General features: G+C 34.9%; 1 protein-coding gene across 1 annotated transcript in view; it reads right to left on the bottom strand.

The window, feature by feature from the left end:
• LOC129222213 (exonuclease mut-7 homolog) overlaps window positions 1–23,982 on the bottom strand; it is a 157,618-nt gene that overhangs the window by 113,384 nt on the left and 20,252 nt on the right. The window contains exon 3 of the mRNA XM_054856690.1: window positions 3,901–3,954. Within this exon, the coding sequence (XP_054712665.1) occupies window positions 3,901–3,954 (54 nt within the window). The remainder of the gene's footprint in view (window positions 1–3,900; window positions 3,955–23,982) is intronic.

The following is a 23,982-nucleotide window of genomic DNA, read 5'->3' on the forward strand; positions in this document are numbered from 1 at the left end:
AAATTTACAATCCAGTATACAAGTCTTATTGTTTTAAGTGTTAGTTGTTGAAGCTAATTTATGATCAGATTTTTTGGAAAATTCGGGCATAATTGATCTGGATTTCAATGTTGCTCTTATGTATCCATCTTTTGATTTAAATCCACACACTTTGAGTGAAGCCTCCGTCATTAGCTTCACACATCTTTCGACAGCTTGCGTATGGCAGAGGAATAGTTTTATATCCCAGTCGGGTATAGTGCCTGTTACAATAAAATTTTCAATGTCTTTGTTAGAAACTTTTCGAAGAAAAGGTGGAGAAGATAGCTTTGTCGTGTTCCAATTAATAATCTCTGTGTAACCTTCTGCTTCGAAATTTAGAGATGGAATGACAAAGTTTCTAATGCTTTTGCCTTTAGAAACAGATTCTCTAGCTTTTGAGGCGTTTTTAAATGCTAGTTCTCTTATGTGCCCCTTTCATTAAACACCATTGCCATTAATAAGTTTTCGGGATGCGCAAAGAAAGAGTTTCTTTCAATGACAGGGTAAACAACTTGTTTTAGATTGTCAGGTAAGTATCGACAGATTTGAATTGTTCAGTAACCATGAATGGCATCGTCTGTGAAATTTTTGCGGTTCTTTATTTCGCTAATGGGGCGTATTAGATGCATACACTGTACTAAGCGGCATAAACAAATATAAGTATCGCGGGATTAAAGGGCCATGTGGACAATTTACAGGCAGGCTCTAGTACTGAAATATCACATTTGTTTTATAAACAAACGTTCTTCCATTAGTATTTCATACCGAACTTATGAGGATCGTTAAACTAAAAGAAAAAAAAAGCTGAAAAAAGGGCTTAAAGTATACATTTTTTCCAACATGTAGGTTCGTTGCGCGATCGGAAGATATTGTTTTATTTCAAAAAGATTTTTTTTTTTCACTTTGAAGTCTTCACTAAACGTAACTTCTCCGTTCTGTATTCTGAAAAAGTACTTTGATCCAAAAATGTTAAAAATTCGGAAAAATCCTGAAATTCTCAACTTTTTCGATTTTTTAGGCTTGGTTCTGGATCAGAAGGTATTATTCGATTTCAAATTTTTTTTTAATTTCTGAAGGTTTCACCAATCGTAACTTTTCCATCTCAGAGCTTTAAAAAGCAACATAAAACAAAATTTTTGAAAAATCACTAAGAAAACACAAAATTTCCCATTTTTTCAAATATTTAGGCTCGTTGCGGGATCGGAAGATATTATCTGATTTTAAAAATCTTTGTTTTGTTTTGTAAGTCTTCACCAATCGCAACTTTTCCGCACTATTACGATTCGAAAATAAAAACTTTGTTTTTTTCGTTCCACCCTAGTGTTCAGCTTTCATTGCTATCAAAATAATTTGTGCAGATACAAACTGCTTCGAGAAAGATTACTTTTAAAATGAGTGTTGATAAAGTGCATTTACGGCATGTTATGCTTTACGAGTTTTGGAAGGGAATAAACGTTGCAGCAGTCGTAAAAAAACATTCAAGACGTTTATCAAGATCAAGCACCAGCTAAACGAACTGTGGAAAAATGATTTGCAAAATTTCGTTGCGGAGATTTTAAGCTGGAAGACGAGCCACGCTCAGGTCGACCTTCCAACATTGATGACGACGTTTTGCGTTCTTTAGTTCAGAATACTCCACGAATTTCAACAGAGGAAGTTGCTACAGCACTTAACGTTGACCGATCAACCGCTTTTCGGCATTTAAAAAAAATCGGATTTGATTTAAAGCTCAATATATGGGTTCCCCATTTGTTGACCGAGAGCAACAAAATCCAGCGAATTTCTGCTGCCGTATCTTTATTCGAGCGGCTCAAAAACGAGCCGTTTTTGGATCGATTAGTGACAGGCGATGAAAAATGGGTCCTGTACAACAACCTTCAGCGCAAACGCACCTGGAAACAGGCAGGTGAACATGGTGACGCAATGGCAAAGACCAGTTTGCACCCGATGAAGGTGATGCTCTGTGTTTGGTGGGATTGCAAGGGTATAATTTATTTTGAGTTTTCTTCCCGCCGGCCAAACGATTGATTCGGACAAGTACTGTCGTCAATTAACTAATCTGAACCGAGAAATCAAACAGAAACATCAGAGTTTGTCAAATCGCAAAGACGTAGTCTTTCATCAAGATAACGCTAGACCACACGTTTCAAGACAGATGCTACGTAAACTGAACAGCCTGAAATGGGATGTCCTAACTCATCCACCGTATTCTCCTGATATCGCACCATCGGATTATCACTTATTCCGGTCATTGCAAAATCATTTAAATGGAAAAAAAACTTGACTCTTTGAATGCCTTACAAAACGTCGTGTCTTCGTTCTTCGAATCTAAACTACGCAGTTTTATGATCGGGGCATCCGTATGATGCCAGAACGTTGGAAGAGGATTATAGACAATGATGGAGAATATATCATTGATTGAATAAAGAGTTTTACTTGCCTAATCACTGTATGACTTTCTTTCACAAACTCCGCATGAACTTTTGCACTCACCCGATATATATATATATATATATATATATATATATATATATATATATATATATATATACAGTAAAATCCCTCTAATGCGGACACTAACGGGACAAATATTTTTGCCCGCAATAGAGAGGTGTCCGCAAGACAGGGGTTTAATAATGTTATTTGCATTGGAACAGGGAAATTAAAAACTGTCAGCATAAGAGGTGTGTCTGCCTATGAGGGGTGCCCGTTAGGAGGGGTTTTACTGTGTATATATATATTTATATATGCAAATATATATACAGTAGAAGACCGTTATAACGCCGACCTGTATAACGCAATTCTCTATAAACCGCACTACTTTTCAGAAGTGAACAATAGGTTTTGAAGTTTAAAAAATCCCTCTGTTTTGCTTTGCAAACATAAAAATTGTTAGGCAAATTAAATTTTGAAAGTTTTTCATCTTTCCATCTTATTTCAAAGCTTTTAAATTGAAAATTAGTATTCATAGTAAACAGAAAATACCAGATGGCTCTTCAAAATGCAGCTGTTATGCAAACCATGAAGCTAGCTGAAGTGCAGGATAATTCACTTTCTTTTAATTGTGAAACATTTACTTGTGAATTACTAATTATAATGTTAGTGCTTTAATTCTCATTGCAGATAAAACTCATACTTAAGTGCTAATATATAGATATATTCTGAATATTAGTTTCAAAATTTGTGAAATGATCTATATAATGCAAAAACCTGTATAACGCAAAAGCTCTGGTCCCAAGGTGTGCGTTATAATGGTCTTCTACTGCATATATATATGCAAATATATATTTAAATAATTTAAATTAGGTAACTTAATAAATACAAATGTGACGACCAGCAACAGGCTCTGGGCCCAGCTAGGCTGGTCCTAGTCAATTAATTAGTCCCCAATGAAGATCAATGGCCCTCTTAAAGCTATCCACCCCCCTTGCTCATAACTGCCTCTTCCGGTAAGCTATTCCAAGTGTCCACGACCCTGCTAAAAGTAGTAGTTTTTCCTAATTTCCAAGTTAGCCTGAGATTTAAATAGCTTAAAACAATGACCCCTTGTCCTGCTTTCCCCCGCAAAAATTTAATCCATTTACATCTTTCATTTTGATAAAATTAAATAACTGAATCATGTCCCCTCTGACTCTCCTTTGCTTCAGGCTATACATGTTAAGCCTATTAAGTCTGGTATCATAATAAATTCCTAGTTTCCATCAAAAATGATTTTTTTTTTTTAAATGTAAAATAGTCAAAGCAGTATGTAATCAATTTAGCTTTCACATAGATAATACTGCCATCGATTGATCCAAAATAAGCACTATTAACAGTTTTAAACTTTTAAATTTAACCATAACTTTACAACTGAAAAGTCATCCAATTAATCTGTCTTACTTCGTTCAGAGGAATGCACTGTTCTAAGTCCAAGGCCATGATGATGTAATAAGCCTAGGAAAGATAACATACATTAGAAAACCCATATAAATCCTGCTCATTTTTTTTATATCAATAACTAGATGTGTCGGCCTGCTTTACACACTGTCTACCTTGAAAATAAAAGTTTTGTCAAGTGACGCATATTTAACAATCAGGTTTAAACAACAACAACATTAAATAAAATCAGTCAAATTTCACGATAGATTCTGGAAAAATAACCAAATAGGAAATATTTCAAGTCCCATGAATACAGGAAAAGTCTCAAAACATAAGCCAGAATTTCATTTGTTCACAGTAGAAAAAAAATGGCAAGAGATCTTTCTTCTCACTGATTTTATTCAAGCAAAATAAAACTGAGCTCGCACCAGACGATAAATTTCCAATTTAATATTGATGTTCTTTTACTTAACTGGGGTTTGATTTTTGCTGGCGGTACAGTGGAGGGACATTATTGATAGCCTTGGCTTCTAATGTCCGAGACGAAACCCCAGTGCTTAGTTTTAAGTCCTAATTCCAAAAATCTACATTCATTTCTCACATGTGGTGCTTTTGCCCAATGTATTCATGAATGGTGACTTTTTCGGAATTGGACATCCTATTCTTAGTTTTAGTTTAAAATTTTTGGTCTTTTGACAATAGGATGAAGTTTCCACTGCTGAAGAGTACTGGCTTCTTCTCTGTCATTTAACTGTGTTGTAACCTTGTCTGTTTATTGTTCTATTGATGTATATATATATATATATATATATATATATATATATATATATATATATATATCTTAATATATAAAAATCTTCTGCGTGGACTTTTGTCACCATAAGGCTTTTAAATGGCTAAACCGATTTTGATCAAATTTTTTGTGTGTAATTAAGTTGTGGCAAGCATGGTTTCAAAGCGCGATGGATCGAATCGGAAACGTTTTTGTTAATTAATTACTTTAAACATTGGATGGTTATGTCTCCCAATTGATTAATATTTATTTTAACCTATTGTTGTGCGAGAATTGAAACAAATATTTAACCCGTTGCCAAAGGACAATAAGAAAACCAGCTCTGCTTTTTGTAATGAAATTTCCTACTGTGATATGTTAATTGAGAGTAGATAAAACGTAGAGAGTGAGAGAGAGTGTGAAGCCTTTTCATTTCTTGAAAGCAACAATTTTAGGTCCCGAGATATATTTTAAAGTCTTCTGCTTCTTGCTAATCTCTCTGTTCTGATTTAGATCAGATCCATGAGGTTGTTCGCCTTATTCAACTAATATTTTAAAGTATAGTACTGGAAGGTTCACGCAAAACGTGTGTTCTGTCGTCATAGTTAAACCATGTGACCGGATTGTTGCTTTAGATTTTCCTAACCAAATGATCAGAAAGTACCGTACCCAGCAAAAATTGTTTCTCGGCTCAAATCCATCTGAATTTTGGCACCAATGTCAAGAATAATTTAAGGATTATCTAACTAATCTGTACATTATTGATGAAAAAGATGATTGAATTTAAAGACGAAAAAAATTTTATTTTCGTCCAAATAAATTACAACAGGGTAGGTTTGTATACAAAAGATCAGTGCAGTGGAAAATCTTTATCTTTGGTAGAAAGTACAAATTAGGCAATATATGAGGTTTAAAAAGTATTCGTTCAAAAGATCGGACCGCTAATCGGTCGGAGTTGGTTTCGCTCACTGGTCAGCTGGATTACAGTAACGTGGTGGCTTGGCGACTTTGGCTATAAACAATACAGTTGAGTGATCATTCGTTTACATTTTAAAGCTACTGTTAATGTAATTTATTGTATTTTTTGTTTATTTGGCGAAATGTTACAAATTGCAAAGAATTGCTTTTCGCTTTTAAAGATTTTTTTAGTCATTTTAGTTGAAGAAAGTGTTTATTTTACATCGGGAGGGGGGGGATGAGTGATTTTCGCTTATTCCGAGAACTGTTTTTACCTTTATGATTTTTCTAAACGATATCTTTTTGATTGTTTTATACTTTTTCACATGGGGGATGTTGCAGCGGGATTTCCCGCTTGTTCTAGATGGGTAGTTAAATTTTTACTCTTAATAGTTGAGGACGCTTTTTATCCTTTGAGTATGGCTGAAGGAACAAACCATCAAGTACGAAAGAAAAAATAGTTAATAAAACTACTGCTCAGTGGGCAGAATGAAGTTGTAATAAATGTATGCATTCAGACACCATAGCAGCTTAAAAACATTTTTTTTACTTATTTTTTTCAACAGAACGGTTCAAACACTTGATAGTTTATTGAAATTTTTTTAACTTTTCCATTTACAAAGTTTGAACAGAACAATCTCTGTCGGGTCTTCTAGTATATATATATATATATATATATATATATATATATATATATATATATATATATATATATATATATATATATATATATATATATGTATATATATATATATATATATATGTATATGTATATATATATATATATATATATATATATAATTAAGCAAACAGAATCGTTCAAGAACAAAGAAGACAAAGAACTTCAGCATTTTCAATTTCACAGTTTTGATAAAATTTATATTTCAATTCTAGGTTTTGAACACTCTTTGGAAAAGAGACTTTCACTAGAATCTCATTTTATTCTTCGTTTCAAATCTATTTTCCCCTATGGGTTAAATTCCCCCCTTGATAATTAATTATATACAGCATACCATAACTCTTCTAAAAATCTTTGTATTTATTCTTTGTTTAGATTTGGAAATAATACAAGTACTTCTCGTTTTAATAGAGGATCAGGAAAATCCCCTCCTCGTTTCTGCATTTTTTCGCCCTTTGAAATTCTTAATAAGCTTGAAAACTCTTTTTGTCATTCTTATGACACTGAATATGTTAGGAAATTTCTTTTTGGTCTTAAAAAAAATTTCTAAAAAAACTTAAAAATTTCCTTCCGAACTACCTTTTTAAAAATTCACACTTTGAATTTCTTTGTTATGATCTTCTGATCTACAAAGTTGGTTATACGCAACAACATCAAACTTACTACTGCACCTTTAGTTTTTTACAAAAATCATTCGACTATTTAAACTTTTCTAAACTACACAGTAAACTTTTGGATTTTTTTCCCATCAAGGATCTACAAATTGTCTTCAGCTACAAATTCAATCCTCCTTTCTCAAAAAATATTCTAAACTATCAAGAAGTTGCAAAAAATTTTGAAAAATATTTGAATTTTGATTGTATTTGTGCTAATTTCTCTAATTCCATCGGTGATTTGAATTTTTTACAAAACAAAAAACTCATTAAACTTTTTAGTTTGGGTACTAAATATCGGCCTAATTTTCGTATTAATTTCCTAAAAGCTTTTAATAAGCTTACATTTGAATTTGAATATTTTTTAAGAAAAATCTATTGTTTTAATGTTCCACTCAATGCATTTCTTGAATATAGACACCACTTTTTAATTGAACTGAAATCACGTTTACGTGATATTGTTAACACTGAATCTTCATACTTCCATCTTTCTGCTGATGAAAATAATGCCATCAATAATTTTAAAAAAGCTTTTGTCTTTACAGTTGTTGATAAAGCAAGTTCTAATTACTCTATCTGCTGCAAAAAATTATATGCTAATATTTTGAAAAATGAACTCGAAAAAACCACCACTTATGTTTCCTCCAAACTTAATGAATCCTCCATCATCAAAAAATTTGCTGCTGCTTACGAACTTTTTAAATTGCCACGTCCTGATTCTGTTAACTTATCTTACTTATATGCAATTCCAAAATTTCATAAAACACCTGTTGGATTTCGATTTATTTGCTCTGCCACCAACACCATTGGAAAAAATCTGAGTGTAAAGCTTGAACAATTTCTCAAAAAAATTCTTGAACAACTTAAACTTCAACAAATGAATTGGTTCTGGATTGTTAATAATAGTGTTGAAGTCATCAATTTACTTAATATACCACTTAGAAACTTTTGATTTTGAAAACCTCTTCACCAATATCCCACTCGTTGAACTTTTTTCCTCTGTTTCAGAACTTTTTAATTCAGTCAAGGATTCCCTTGATTTTAATGAATTGTTTTTTCTTGGTCTTTTTAAATTTTGTATTTTCAATAATTTTTTCAAAAATGGTAATTTATGTTTTCTTCAAATTAATGGCATAGCAATGGGAGCTAATTTTAGCTCTACATTAGCCAACCTTTTTCTTTTATATTATGAACGAAAATATTTGATTGACAATCCTTCCTCTACACCTCTTTGTTGTAGATACATTGATGACCTTTTGTGTATAAATTTTCCTAATTTTTCTGAACTCAGCAAAACTATTTATCATAGTTCATTAACGCTCAAAAAGACCAATTCTAATCATAATAGCTTTAATTTCTTGGATATCAACATACAAATTGACTCAAATTGTTCCACTACAATCTATGATAAAAGACGTGAATTCAATTTCGCAGTTAACAGTTTACAAGATTTCTCCTCCTGCCTTAGTAAAAAGGTTTTTATTGGCATTATTGTTTCGCAAGCTATCAGAATTAAAAGAATTTGCAACACCATTTCTGCATTTAAGCAAGGAATTTCAGTTCTCAAAAACTTACTTTTTCATAATAACTTCCCTAAAAATCTAGTTGAAAACATCTGCTTAAGTATAGCCTTCGATGAACATTTCGCTTCTTTTGAAACTGTTTAACTGTGTAAATGTATGATACAACCGTGACAAACCATTTTTTTATGAATCACCGTAGTGGATAAAATTTTTACACGTGCGAAACAGGCGACCTGGTACGTCTTTGGACTGTTTTTTGGAGATGGTTTTTATATTTTTAATGTTTTGTTGACGAATGGATAGGCTTTTTTATCATGCTGAACAACGGACTGGATATGTTTACTTGGATTTCAAGGTAAGACAATTTTGTTATTGGCAGGTACTGTCCCGTGGAAGGCTAATTATCGGAACTTGTTTTCCTAATTAGTCGAGGCGAACCCCCCTGCTTTTAGTTTTAGGTTTGAGCTCTAGTTTATTGTTTTTAGCTTAACAAGTGGTGCGTTTGCCCATTGTTACTCTATATTACATGTACTGGAGCTTAAGCATTCTCTTCTAGTTTATAGTTAAAATTTTGGTCTTTTGACCATAATTAATGAATTCTCCACGGCTGATGAGCTCTGGATTCACTCTTTTTCTATTCCTACTTAATAGCTGTTTGCATTTTTCCTTTTTATCATCATTTGTTATTTATTATTTGTTTATTATTTGTAATTCTGTTTGCTTAATTTTATATTTACTTGGCTTTTTAGTTTTGCTGCGATGCGCATCTATGGGCTCTTGGTGTGGTCTTTTCAATATTTTTCACTTTTATTATTATTTTATATATATATATATATATATATATATATATATATATACAGGGGCGGACTGGCCAGGTCGGCTAGTCGGGGATCCCCGACTGGGCCCACTGCTCAGGGGGGCCAACTTAAATAGTTGACCCTTTTTCGTCAAACAAACTTTCCTTAAAAAATTACTTAAGTTCTTCTTGCCTTTCAAATTCAAGTCAAAATTGTGTATAAAGTAAACTGGGGAAAGTTGTATAGAACTGAGGTTGATGATGTACATCAGTGGTCCCAAACTTTTTTATTTATGTCTTGGGCCATACCTCATTTTTAGAGGAATATCGTGGGCCAGAACAAATTTTATATTTGTTTATTTTTTCTAAATAGAATGGGAAAACAATGGAAATGAATGACAATTATAAACCAAAACTTGCTTCCACTATTTATCTTATTCATACGAACTTAGGATTTGTTTTTTAGAAACCAAAACATGACTACTTGGCATCAAATGTTGCAACTCTCATTCTTAAGACTGAATGAAGATGATCAGTAGGTTTGAAGTGGTTCATAATGTAATTTGCGCTTCAAAGCATCGAACACAATGACGGGTCACATAGATCAGCTTCGCGAGCTCTATGTGGTCCATAAGCCGTAGGTTGGGCACCACTGCTATACATGACATTTCAGTAGTAGACCAGCTATCTTTATGCATCCATTGCACGATGAAATAAATTTAAGGCTATTAGAAACGCTAATAGCCAAGATGACAACAATAGAAGCATTTGGGAGCAACTTTTGAGGGAAATCGAAAATTTACTCTCTGCAGCCTCGAAAATTGTTGACTGCCCATTTAGAATTAGAGCAACAAATATGAGGTTAATATGCGGTACTGGCCCAATTGCAAAAGTACAACCATAACATTCACTATGTACTCAGCTGGTTGTGATAGATTCAACTAAATACTGTAAGTTGGCAATAGATTTCCTTGGTCTAGTCTAATGTAAATTATTGCTACGAGTATTTTCATCTCATACTCGCATACGGGAAAGCAATTTTGGACTACTATAAACTGAATCTAAAACAGGACAAAATGTCGAGTGAGAAGAGAGGGCTCCTGAATCTCTCATCCCTTCCCCTTGAAGTTAGCCTTGCGTCAGAAATGGGTGACCTGGCCCGCCTGAATACCGGGACGTGTCCCGGTGCGCCCTTAACCAAAGCGCCCACCAGAAAAGGGGGGAAAAGTTTTTTTTTTAGTAATTAACAAAAAGAAAAAAAGCGCCTCCTCGGTGTTGGCAAAAGCCATTATTTTGGTTCTTGGAGAGATTCGTAAAAGGCTTGAATGTATTTTAAATTGTTTAAAACTTACCTGTAAATTAAACCTATCCGAGAAAAATAGATTCCCGGTTTTAAAAGAAGTAAATTATCCGGCGGACGTATGAAATCCCCAAGTGACTAAACACCCAACAAGTCAATAACGTGTTTCGCCCATCGGCAGACGTGACGTCAGGCCTCAAGAGTTGAGGATCTTTCTGCTGAAAGCAGTGAAGAAGATAAATTAAAAAAGCAACAGTTAAAATAGTAACTGTGTTGAGTTGCTTTGGGATGCAACAGATGCAAATTTTGATGACGTCACGTCATTGCGTCGGGGTAACAGGGATGGATTAAATAGAAAGTCAATCAATCAATCGATCTCTTATGATTTGCTTCCGTTCTGCAGATGGTTTGTTTTGATGTGAGCATGTGTGCTCTGGTTGATTTGTCCACGCAGGGGACGTGGAAGTTTGTTCAAGAAATGTAAGAATTAAAATTCGTTTTGCCTGCTAGAAGTGCAGGATAAGTTCTAAAACAGTACCCTATGTTTAGAAGGCGGTTTTGTGAAAATAAAATGAAGTAGAAAGAAAGAGTTGATGTATTGAAATAGGCTTAACAGGACCGGAGGACCGAAGCTGCTCATCCTAGTTTCCGAGCTGGTCGGACCGTACGGATTCAGCGTAGGGTGAGGCATTTCTTCGACTGCGTGTCCCCTATTAGGGTGAGGTGACCTCTAAGAGACTTTACTACTGAATGTTCGCCTGTTTGGCAAAGAAACCAGGTAAATAATTTCCTGTACTCCATATGGTGAGGAGTCCTCTACTGTGGTATGGGTGTGCCTGGAATGCAGTGACCATTGACAGAGGATGGTATGTCGTCCACGAGTGGACGTGTGGTTTTTTTCAACTCAAAAGTTCATCCTATTGATGGATGTGGCCTTCATTAGTCCAAGAGCCCATGATAGCCAGACATACGTCATAGTATAAAGGCCCAAAATTTTCCTGCGTAAGCGCACTGGAGCAGGTATGAAGGGTTCGCTATTAGTTAAGCTGACTCGCGCTGGCTTTGGCGGGCAAGAGGTTGTTGGATGGGAAGGTATGATTGAAACTAACTCTTGCCCAAACAACGTAATATATTTAGCAGAGTGAAATTGGAGTTCGTGAATCAGTATAATTGAAGACGAATAGCTCATTAAACATCAATTAATTTATTAAAAGATAAAACAAAGTATATGGCTTTGACAAAAAGTAAATAAGGATAAGTATATCATTATTGCAAATACCCCGTTGACCTAGACTAATAAGTATTATCAATTGACCCGACTATCGTTCATGAAGAACGAAGTCTTCAATGGACAAACGTCATACTACTTCAATTAAACAAAAAAAAAAGGCTAACAGCCTAAGCTTGCTGAACAGACAGCAAGTTGGCTTTGCCTGACATGAGCCAACGCGTCTAGGCTGTGCAAGAAGTGAGAGAGAGATCAACTGATAACAGCTTTGCTTATATTCAGAATCTCATTAGCATATCTTCACTTCAATGCTACCTGATCGTGATCTTCAGTGGTCAAGCCCGAAGCGTGTGCACGTGACGTCACATGTTCAAGAAGAATCGACGTTAAATTAGTCACGTCATGGGCAACGCCCACTACACGTGCCGTTCTCTATTCCAAGACTAGTTACGTCACGGATTCTAGCGTTCGTTAAGGAACAATGATATGAAAACTGCAAATATGTAAAATGTTATCTAACATACAAAATGATAATAAACCTTCACTTAGATTGACATACTATGTCTATCAGAGGTAGCAAAGGCGCGAAAAAATGGTGAACAAAAACATCATAGTATAACGCGTGATTTTTTAATATTTTACTAGGGGTACTATTACGAGTTAAACCTTACAAAGCCAGACACTTAGCACGCTGGCTTTGCGCAGCCAGACACTTCAAAGCAGGGAAAAAATGGTGCACAAAAACATCATAGTATAAAGCGTGATTTCTTTATATTTTGTAAGGGGTGCTACTAGGAGTTATGCCTTACAATGCCAGACACTTAGCACGCTGGCTTTGCGCAGCCAGACACTTCAAACCGAGTCCTTGGGGGGAAAGAAATATATTTTTATAATTATAGATGATTTCTCAAGAAAGTCATATGTTTTCTTTTTAAGAGCAAAAAGTGAGGCATTTAATGTTTTTGTAAATTTTCAAAAAAGGACTGAAAGATTCCTGAACTCAAAAATTTTGGCTATCCGTTCCGATAACGGAACAGAATTTGTTAAAGATTTTGAGAACTATCTCACCAATCAGGGAATAAAGATAGAGCGGACCAATTCCTACACCCCGCAAATGAACGGGGTAGTAGAAAGATACAATTTAACCATAATGAATGGTGTGAGGTCTATGCTCAATGATTCTGGATTGGGGGATGAGTTTTGGGCTGAAGCCGCTCTTTGTTTTAATTATGTAAGGAATCGGACAGTAATAGGAAATATGGACAAGACCCCTTTTGAGCTGTTTTCTGGGCGTAAACCTTCAGTGAGGCACCTACGTATTTTTGGGTGTACTGCCTATGTAGGTCAGCCTAAGTCTAAACTAAAAAAGTTAGATATGAGGGCTACCAAGGGGATTATGATCGGATACGCCTTACGTACCAAAGGGTACAGAATCTGGGATCCTGAAACCAGAACAGTCACAGAAATGAAAAATGGGGGGAATTAAAAATCCAGAATAAAAATGAGAGAAAATTTAACTTTATCAGGCCTATAAGTGAAGTTCAACTTGAACAGGAAATCCAGGAGAGCGTTGAGCAAACTCCCTGTGAAAAAATTAAATGGGTTAGAGAAGCCAAAAAGAGAAAGACCGGGGACAGGACTGATATTTATTATACAATTGCCGGTAAAAATAAAGTAAGATTAAATTCACTAAAACAGGTTTTAAAATATTGTAGTGAAAATAAAATAGAGTATAAACCAAAACTTTTTGACTTTTCATCTAAAAATCCAACAGTAGGGGAAATCTGTGACGAGAGTGAAAGTTCGGGAGAAGGTGAAGAAGCAAGTTTAGTGGAAATTTCTATACCGAATTCGTATAGGCAATGTATCGCTACCCCCGAGGTGGACAACTGGAAACTGGCCATGGAGTCTGAATTAGATGTCATTAAGCAAAGAGAAGTGTGGGACCTTGTACCCCCACCATAGGGGAAACCAATTTTGGGAAATAGGTGGGTCTAAGACCTCAAGGTAAATGACAGGGGTGAAATTGTAAGATACAAGGCCAGATTGGTTGTAAGGGGGGACCTTCAGTCAATTGAGTCATATTCTGAAGTTTTTAGCCCAGTAATTGAGTTTTCACTTGTGAGAGTTTTCTTTTCTATTTTTATATGTCTTTTAAAATGGTGTCACTCACAAATTGATGTAAAAAATGCTTACCTGTATGCTGATTTAGAGGAACAAATCTACATGAGACAACCAGAGGGTTTTGTCAGTAAAAGCCACCCTAATTTTGTCTGTAAATTGAAGAAGTCTCTCTATGGACTACACCAGTCCGGAAGAAACTGGTTCTTAGAAGTAGACAGTGTTCTTCGTGGTTTTGGTTTTCAAAAATTAAAAGGATGTAATTGTGTATATCATAGAGATAGAAATACTTTTCTTCTTATTTATGTAGATGATATAATAATTCTAGCAAAAAATGAAAATTTAATTAAAATGGTAATTAATGAAATTAAAAGTATGTATGATATTAAAGAAATGGGGAAAACCAGAAAGCTACTGGGGATTGAATTTGTGGAAGATAAAAATAATCTTTTTATTCACCAAAGCTCTTACATTTCGAAGGTCTTGGGGTTATTCTCTGATTACTATGTGCCAAATTCAACCCTCCCAATCTCAAAGGGTACAGTTTTGTCGAAAGACGACTGCCCGAAAACTGAGGAAGAAAAAAGGGAAGCAGAAAAGCTCCCATACAGAAATTTGTTGGGTTGTATGGCATACATAGCGGGAAAGACCCGGCCTGACATCTCTTATGCGGTGAACATTTTTTCCCAATTTCAAGCAAATCCCGGAAGGAAGCATTGGGATTTTCTATTAAGATTGCTAGGATATTTAAAGTATACAATATCATACAAACTAAATTTAAGCTCAATCAGTAGTGTAGATCTACGGGGATTTTCCGACTCCGATTATGCCGCTAATCGGGAGGATAGAGTCTCAATGGGAGGATCAATTTTGTGTATTGATCGGGTCCCAATTAATTGGAGGACATTTAAACATAAATGTGTTGCGTTATCCACAATGGAAGCAGAATATATTTCACTTGGTGAAACTGCAAAAGAAATGGTCTGGCTGAAGAGGATAATTACAGAAATAAGTGAATTAAATATTGAAAACCTTCAGCTTAGGGATACAGTTATTTATTGTGATAACACTGCAACAATTGATTTTTCTAAGTCTCCCATTGAGAATTCCCGTACAAAATACATTGATGTAAGGTACCATTTTTTAAGAAATTTAATTGAGCAAAAGATTTTTTTGATTAAATATGTGAGGACAAATGTAAACATCGCGGACATTTTCACTAAACCCCTATCTAAGAATTGTTTAAATAAACTTTGTAAAATTATATTTAATTGGGATTAACTTAAATGAGGGGGGCGTATCAAATTTTTGAACTATTTTTCAAATGTATCTTTTGTAAATATAATATGAATGTAGTTAAATGTTTTTTAATGTATATAAATGTGGTTTTTGATGAAATTCCTTCAAGAGGGGGGAACTTGTTGGGCTAAATGCCTTTATTTTTGTTTCTTGAAGGATTTCACCAATATTGTTTTAAAAAATTGTAACTTACCTTTTGCCATTCCGGGAAAAACCTTGCGCGGGAAATCCCATCCACCTGCCACCGACACTCAAATGTCCGAGTTTGAATCGGAAGTGTTCGGAAAAATATGTGGCACGCTATGATTGGTTGCCGTCATTCGGCAGACGTCGGTAAACTTCCGACAGAGCACATGTCGATCACATGAGAAAACCATGTTGAGGTGTTGAGTGCTGAATGTCAAATTAAATAAGAGTTGTGCAACCTGCAAGCTGCGTTTTTTCCGAGTTGAGTTGTTCTTGCAATATGCAAATAAGGTAACGTCACATTGTTACGAGCAAGGTCGAATCTGGCTATAAATACGCAGACCGGCCATAGCTCGATGGCACTGCTACTTTTCTTTCACTTGTCTCTTCGTCTTGTGTTGTTTGTGTTTGTAAATGTGTTCGTCCATGTCATCATAAGTTTTTTGCTACTGGCCTCTCAGGTGAGGTCTGATCTTTTCTGAATGACTCCCTGCTGATGTCTTTAGTTTCGGAAGCGCGTGCTGCCATGACGTCTATAAAAGTGAAAAGTTATAATTAAATCTAAGTGGGTCGTTTGGTCTCCGAGGAAAAAGGATCGTGTCCATCTTCGATATTTTTTTTTCCTGATATGGTGAACTTGGCTCATAAGGTGTGAACTGACCAGCTTGCAATTCTGGTGGAGATTGTGATGCCGTCCATCTACCTGTGGGGATTCACTATGGAACATTGACAGGACTTTTTGATACCTGCATGGACTTATTGTAAGATCTTTTTAACATAATTTAATTTTTCTTCGGAGGACCAAATTATTGTATTGTAACCATTTTTAATATATGTTAAATAAATGTTTTTCAGTGTAAAGAATGATTCATGTTTTATTTTCTTCGGGCAGACCACTCCCTCAAATTTTCAGTTGGAAATGAGTTGCCTAATTTTCAGCTTAGCTGTAGGCTATTAGCTCTATAACCTCAAATTATATCCAACAGGGTGCTACTAGCAGTTACGCCTTACAATGCCAGACACTTCGCACGCTGGCCTTGCGCAGCCAGACACTACAAAGTTGGGAAAAATCGTATCCAAAAACATCATAGTATAAAGCGTGATTTTTTTATATTTTGTAAGGGGTGCTACTGGGAGTTACGAGTTACAATGCCAGACACTTCGCACGCTGGCCTTGAGCAGCCAGACACTTAAAATAAATGGTGTCTAAAAACATCATAATATAAAGCGTGATTTTTTTATATTTTGTAAGGGACGATTAGTAAGGTTGTGGACACGATTTTTCCCGACTTTGAAGTGTCTGGCTGCGCAAGGCCAGCATGCGAAGTGTCTGGCATTGTAAGGCGTAACTGCTAGTAGCACCCCTTACAAAATATAAAAAAATCACGCTTTATACTATGATGTTTTTGGACACGATTTTTCCCAACTTTGAAGTGTCTGGCTGCGCAAGGCCAGCGTGCGAAGTGTCTGGCATTGTAAGGCGTAACTCCTAGTAGCACCCCTTACAAAATATAAAAAAATAACGCTTTATACTATGATGTTTTTGGGCACGATTTTTCCCAACTTTGAAGTGTCTGGCTGCGCAAGGCCAGCGTGCGAAGTGTCTGGCATTGTAAGGCGTAACTCCTAGTAGCACCCCTTACAAAATATAAAAAAATCACGCTTTATACTATGATGTTTTTGGACACGATTTTTCCCAACTTTGAAGTGTCTGGCTGCGCAAGGCCAGCGTGCGAAGTGTCTGGCTTTGTAAGGTTTAACTCGTAATAGTACCCCTAATAAAATATTAAAAAATCACGCGTTATACTATGATGTTTTTGTTCACCATTTTTTCGCGCCTTTGCTACCTCTTGCCCGCCAAAGCCAGCGCGAGTCAGCTTAACTAATAGCGAACCCTTCATACCTGCTCCAGTGCGCTTACGCAGTAAAACTTTGGGCCTTTATACTATGACGTATGTCTGGCAACCATGGGCTCTTACTCTATCATGTTTTGTGTGCCAAGTGCTTGTGAGTGGACTTACAAGGGTATGAAATTTTTCCAATAGTTTTTTCTTGGAAATGTGGCATGCTGTTTAGGGTTGTTTATTAAGGACGTTTTAGAACAGAAATTTAGAGAAAACAAATAATGTGATATTTCTTGTTGCTATACGTTGGAGGGGAAATATTTAATTTGTTTATGGGGATTTGTTTTATAAATGTTGAATATTTGTTTTTCCTATTTATACTTATACATATGTTTTAAATAAAATGTTATTTAAATTGAAATTCAGTTTCCATTACTTCATTTCTCCCGAACTTACCAATCCACATCCGTTGGTCCTTTTCCCGGAGGGCCAACACTCGGGGAGTCAAAAAACCTCTACAAGGGCGCCGCCAATTTTTTTTTAATAACGTCGCAAATGATTGGGAAATTAAATAATGAAACTTTTCAATGTTTTGCGGCGCCCCTCGCTGGCAAAATCTTGCACTAGAGAATCGGCTCTTAATCGCTATATTTAAAAGAATGTTTCCAGGCAAAACTATTACAGTACGTATTAATGTATTAGGGCGGTATTTTAGTAAGGTACCAGGTAATGATTCCCAAAATGTGCACCTCCTAAAGGAGCCATGAAGCCTCTACAGGGGTGCCGCGAGGTAGCAAATGATTAGGGATTTAATAATAATGAAAGGTTTCAATATTTCGCAGCTTCCCTTGATAGCAAAATTGTGCTTTAAATAATAATCGGCTCTCTAACACTGTATAAGGAGAATGTTTCAAGGCGAAACAACTACTGTGAGCGTTTTTTGTGTGTGCTTGAAAAGTTAGAAAATTTTAAACTTCTTCAAATGCGAGGAGGATCGAGGGGGAGGGATACAACGGTGGGCAGAAGTGTAGGAACTTGGTCGAAATAGGGGGAACTGAGACACATTATGCCATAACCAGAAAATAATTTAAGGGGGGGCACTTAAATTTTTTCCCCATAAAATATTAGCTTCTCAAAGCTTTTCTCTCTCCATCACTCTCTCAGCAAAATTTTCAATCATATTTAATAAATACATTGTATATGGAGATAATGAGGTGATAAAACTCTGGTTTTGAAAGGGGATCGGTCAGTATTCGAAGATGACCGCGTGTAAGGGAAAATTTCAAAATTCTTGTTCTAAAAACGAGTTTTTAAGCGATTTTTGGAATGTTAAGAGGAGAAAAGGTTCAAATAAACTTTCCTGAAAATTTTTCGAAATTAATGTCTTAAAAACGGATTATATACCATATTTGTTGTCATTAGTGAAACTAGTAATATGACTCGAGGGATTGTCCTCGATCGAATTTTCAAATCGATTTACATTTCCCTCTCAATATTTCGAATTTGAAGATCCAAATTCGCTATTGTAGACAATCTTTAATGATGTCAGGGGAAAAGGCTGTACTAGGGTTCTACTCTGGTAATTTTTCAAAGTTGTCCTAGGGAGCATTCTTCAATGATGTTATCAGAAAAGGTTCAGAGGTTCCTTCTCCTTATATTTTTCGAAATTATAATCTCTAAAAAACGTTACTGCGGATGATATTTGTCAGCGTTAGGGGCAGGTCCCGAATAACAAAATGTGAGGCAGTAGGCCTGCAATAATTTCAGGGCTCCCTGAATTCCCCTGCATTCACGAATCCCCTTCGGGGCACTCGAAATTGGGGCATGGTAAATTCGCTAGTAGCAGAATTAATAAAAATTCTCCTTTAAGGAAGTTCTTTTCTAAATAAAATGTCATTTTTTTTAATTATTACTTGTAAAAATACATGGAATTTTTTCGTATAGTTGTAATGTTATGCATAATTATTTCAGTAATTTGGGGCCCTTTAGGCCAGGCCAATTATGCCGAGGTCTAATTGGCCTGTGACGTAATCAGGCCCTGGTTAAATGCCTGGCAATTTTTTGAAATTGAATTCCCAAAAAGGGAATATTATTTAATTTCCCATGTTGTTGGAGAACAAGGTATTCAGGGACTTTCTTTCGGAAATTTTCAGGGAACCGAGTCCTGAAAACAAAATTTTAGGCGATTGTCTGTAATGATTTTGAAGGAAAGGGAGGACTTCGGCAGCGTAGCATTTAGAACACTCTCTTATTTTCTGAGAACTAGAAAAAGGGAAAAAGATGAAACAGGAGGGTGGAGAAACAGAACGTTGGAAATGTGTTAAAATGAAGTGTTTGTTATATATTTTATTGTTCAGATAAATTTTAGTAAAAGCCTTTGAGAGAAACTATAAAATATTGTAGGAGTTTTTTTAATAAATGAAAATAATACATGAAAAGTTACAATTTTGGCATGAAAATATATTTGTATGTGACAAAAAAATCGTAAATTAGGAAAACAAAAAATTTGAATAAATCGAACTTCGTATAGTATTATTATGTTCAAAATTTTTCATTTCAATGAACTCGCATTTTTTAAAACTAATTTTTACGTAGTAACTGTTGTTATAAACATTCAATGATTTTAGGAATATTATAATAGTGAATATTTCACCGATTTTGATTTATGTGAATTTTTGTTCCTGTAATGTTCCTGTACCTTTAGTATTCTTTGAATGATATTTATCTTTTCAGTTTTATAACATCGTGAAAAAAATCTATCCCTGACGGTTTAAAATGAAACAAAATAACGGGCACATTTTTTAAAAAAATTTTTACAGTGAGATAGTTCTAAAAATTGCGTTTTTTATCACAGCAATGATTTGCGCCTACAAAAGTAATTTCTGAGTACGCCACCGATTTATGTTGTTTCTTTTGATAATATTTCCCATTAAAAGTAAATAAAAAATTTGTTTGAATAATATCTATTTCGGGCGCTACAGGGTCTCTATCTGGCAACAGATTACTTTCGGTTTCGATAGATCATCGAACAATGGCATTTTTGCGATCTGATGGTACCTTTTGATCGAAACATAGAATTTAACCCCGAAATATATGTGCGTTCATGATCCCTCGAGAATTAGTTTAGGACTGTTTCTTATTTTGTAACTACATAAGACTTTTGGGAAGTCTTTAAAGATTTTTCTTTGTTCGGGGCTTAACTTTTTATGAAAATGATAAAAAAGAGAAATAAATGACAGAGTAAAAAAAATAAATTAATTTGTTTGTAAATGAAGATCCCCCCCCCCTCCCGGAATATTTTTTAAGTAGGTAATTGCAATGAATAAAGAACACGACCACTTGGACCTTTAGTTTATCTTTCACATTATATTTTGCAAATTTATTTTAATCAACCAGTTTCAAAGGACTCTGCTGGAAATTCTTTACATTGTGCCTTAAGAAGTCAGATATCTTAAAATAAAATAAGTTTCTGGAAAGTTGAAAGCATTTGATTTGAACAAGTTGCTTACCTTAGTAACCTTTTTTATAGTTATGTCTGTAGCACCTTCCATATTATTCATATTTAAATGCCAAACTGACTCACTATCCTTTTTGTGATAACGTGACAAAAAAACGGCATGCGAGGCAAAACTAATAAAAATGTGAACTAAACTGTGATGCCGCTCCCGAAACACGAGCTCAAGGTAGGGAGCAAACCCCTATCGGTACTGGTACTGATTTTTGCAGGCCGCGGGGCAAAGCCCACTTTTCCGCAGCCGGTAGGAAAGCTTGTCTAAAATTCTTTTATTTTTCTTCCGGGAATCAAGAGGTGTATAAACAGTGAGAAAAAGGGTGAAGGTGGACTCAAGAGCACTGACCACTTTCTCTGCCCCCTGCTTTTGTTGCTTATTAGGTGGAAATTCTTAGAAAAGGCAGATCACATTTTTGAAATCAGGTTTGAGGTAAACAATGTACGACAGAAAGCTGCTGTGCGAGAATTTTTACGGGGGAGCTGAGCCGGTCTGAAATGTTCCAGGGGGAGCTCAAGCTGACCCAGCTCCCCTGGTTCTGACGCCTATGAAAGTGGGCCAAATTCAGCTCCTTGCTACATCCTGCATCAAAAATGTAAAAAGCGTGGACTTCTTGTTTCTGTAACGTGATTGCTTGCGTGAGATGTATTTTTGTGACTCGCATGTTCACATTTTGCTATTTATTTAAACGCGAATTCCGTATTTTGGAAGTACTTTTGTTATTACTGTCTCTTCCCTTTCATTTTCTGCACTGCTTGTTATTAAAAAATACAAGTATCACTGAACAATAGGTGTTTCTTACTAAGTTAGAACAATTATGTAAAACTATACAATCATGTTTTAACTTATCACAGATTGGAAACTACAAATGATGTGCTTTGAATAATTTGAATTTTTATAGAGACCTTCAAAATAATTTAAAGTTTCTGAAACCGCTTGAAAAGTGCTTCAATTTTATTTCTTATCAAATGTATAAATATAAAGTATGAACTGTTCGAATGGCTAAGGTGTTACTTTCTCATAACCTATTTTCTAAATATTTCCACTATTTCTTTTAAAGCATTTTATGTAATTTTTTAATCTTGATCAATTTTCAGTTAATTCAGTGTTGTGTTTGTCAGTGGGTTGAAGGGATGATCAAAAACTAACTACACCGAAAGTTGATGTGAGCAAGTGACAATGCGTCATCGTTTCTCTTCCCTCGCTCTTCCTCTCTGTCGATTAATATCAATGATTTGTCGAACCAAGAGCAAATTTTTATTATGTATTGTCTTACTTCGCAAAAGAGTATAAGAGTCAAAATTTTTTGGTTTTCCTCTTTTCCCCTGATGTTTTTGTATTTCCAATTACCCTGTATAAGGCCTCAAAACACAAAATTTTTTATGTATTTTGAAAAAATTTCCTGGGGGACCGCTAAATTGGAATTATTCTACATTCAACTCAAAGGAGATTCCTGTATCACTCTTCTGATACTCCTTCTTCTCCAAAGGTTTAAAAAAAAAAAAAACACACAGTGGGAAAATCACATTTTTAACAAACGTGCGCGGACATGGATGTACGAAAAGACACATAGTGAGATGGAAAGGGAGATACCAAAAAATGGATTGTTTTGCTGTAGCCATAAAGTTGTCCGAGCTACACTATGGGTCCCCCATACCTGAAATAACTTAAGGTCCCGTTTAGTCTAAATCCGACCTGGCATACATGAGTCTCTTTTAAAAAATATTAGTTTCAATTAGGAAGAATCATGAAGAAGAGAAGATTTCAATTGAGAAAAAACTTTCAGAGTAGAAAAAACCTTTTTATTATATTCACCGACAATATTTAGAATATTTATGTAAAATCGGAGCCTAGAAAGAAGAGGTTAAAGGTTAAAGTAAAAAATTAGGGGCCCAGAAGAAAATTGCACAGGGGCCCATAAATCCTGTCAACGGCCCTGCTTGTTCTACTAAGGCAGAAAGGGGTCCCCGAGTTCTCCATGTGGGGCGTAAACACACTATGCTCCAGGCGGAAACCATCCCAAAAATGCATATGAAAAGTTTTTCTTTTTAAATAAAGCTTTATTTCTTTTAAAGATATACAATTCCCCACCCCCACTCCCTTTTTTTTTTGCTTTTTTTTTTTCTTTTTAGAAACTAAGCGACTTTGGGTTGCTTGTCCACCGCCCTTTTAAGGGCCCCCAGTTCGTCCCTGTCGTCAGTGTTAGCTTTGTTTTACGTTTCAAAATTTTCGTTTTTGAAAACTTTAAAACTTGATTTAGAAATACAAAGGAAAATATGAACTAGCAGTTGTTTAATGTCTTCACGCGACCTCGGAAGAATCAAGATCAGGCAATGCTTAATTTGACTTTTTTTATTTACACAGGTGGGCCAAAATATTCTTTTGCTGACTGGGCCTAAGTTAGCCAGTCCGCCCCTGTATATATATATATATATAATAAAAGTTAAAAATATTGAAAAGACCACACCAAGAGCCCATAGATGCACAACGCAGCAAAACTAAAAAGTCAAGTAAATATAAAATTAAGCAAACAGAATTTTAAATATTAAACAAATTATAAATAATTAATGATGATAAAAAAGAAAAATGCAAACAGCTATTAAGTAGGAACTTCCTACTTAATAGCTGTTTGCATTTTTCCTTTTTATCATCATTAATTATTTATAATTTGTTTAATATTTAAAATTCTGTTTGCTTAATTTTATATATATATATATATATATATATATATATATATATATATATATATATATATATATATATATATATATACAGTAGAAGACCATTATAACACACACCTTGGGACCAGAGCTTTTGCGTTATACAGGTTTTGGGGGTTATATAGGTCATTTCACAAATTTTGAAACTAATATTCAGAATAAATATATATTAGCACTTCAGAATTAGTTCTATTTGCAATGAGTATTAAAAATCTAATTATGCAACTAATCATTCACAAATAAATATGCTTTCCAATTAAAAGAAAGTGAATTATCCTGCACTTCTGCCAGCTTCATAGTTTGAATAACAGCTGTATTTTCAAGAGCCATCTGATATTTTCTCTTTACTGTGAATATTAATTTTCATTTAAAAGCTTTGAATAAAGCTGGAAAGATGTTTCAAAACTTAATTTTCCTAACAATTTTTATGTTAGTAAGGCAAAACAAAGGGACTTTTTAAACTTAAAAACCTATTGTTTACTTCTGAGAAGTTGTGCCGTTTATAGAGAATTGCGT

This window comes from Uloborus diversus, chromosome 5, assembly GCF_026930045.1.
Source record: "Uloborus diversus isolate 005 chromosome 5, Udiv.v.3.1, whole genome shotgun sequence".
Classification (NCBI taxonomy): domain Eukaryota; kingdom Metazoa; phylum Arthropoda; class Arachnida; order Araneae; family Uloboridae; genus Uloborus; species Uloborus diversus.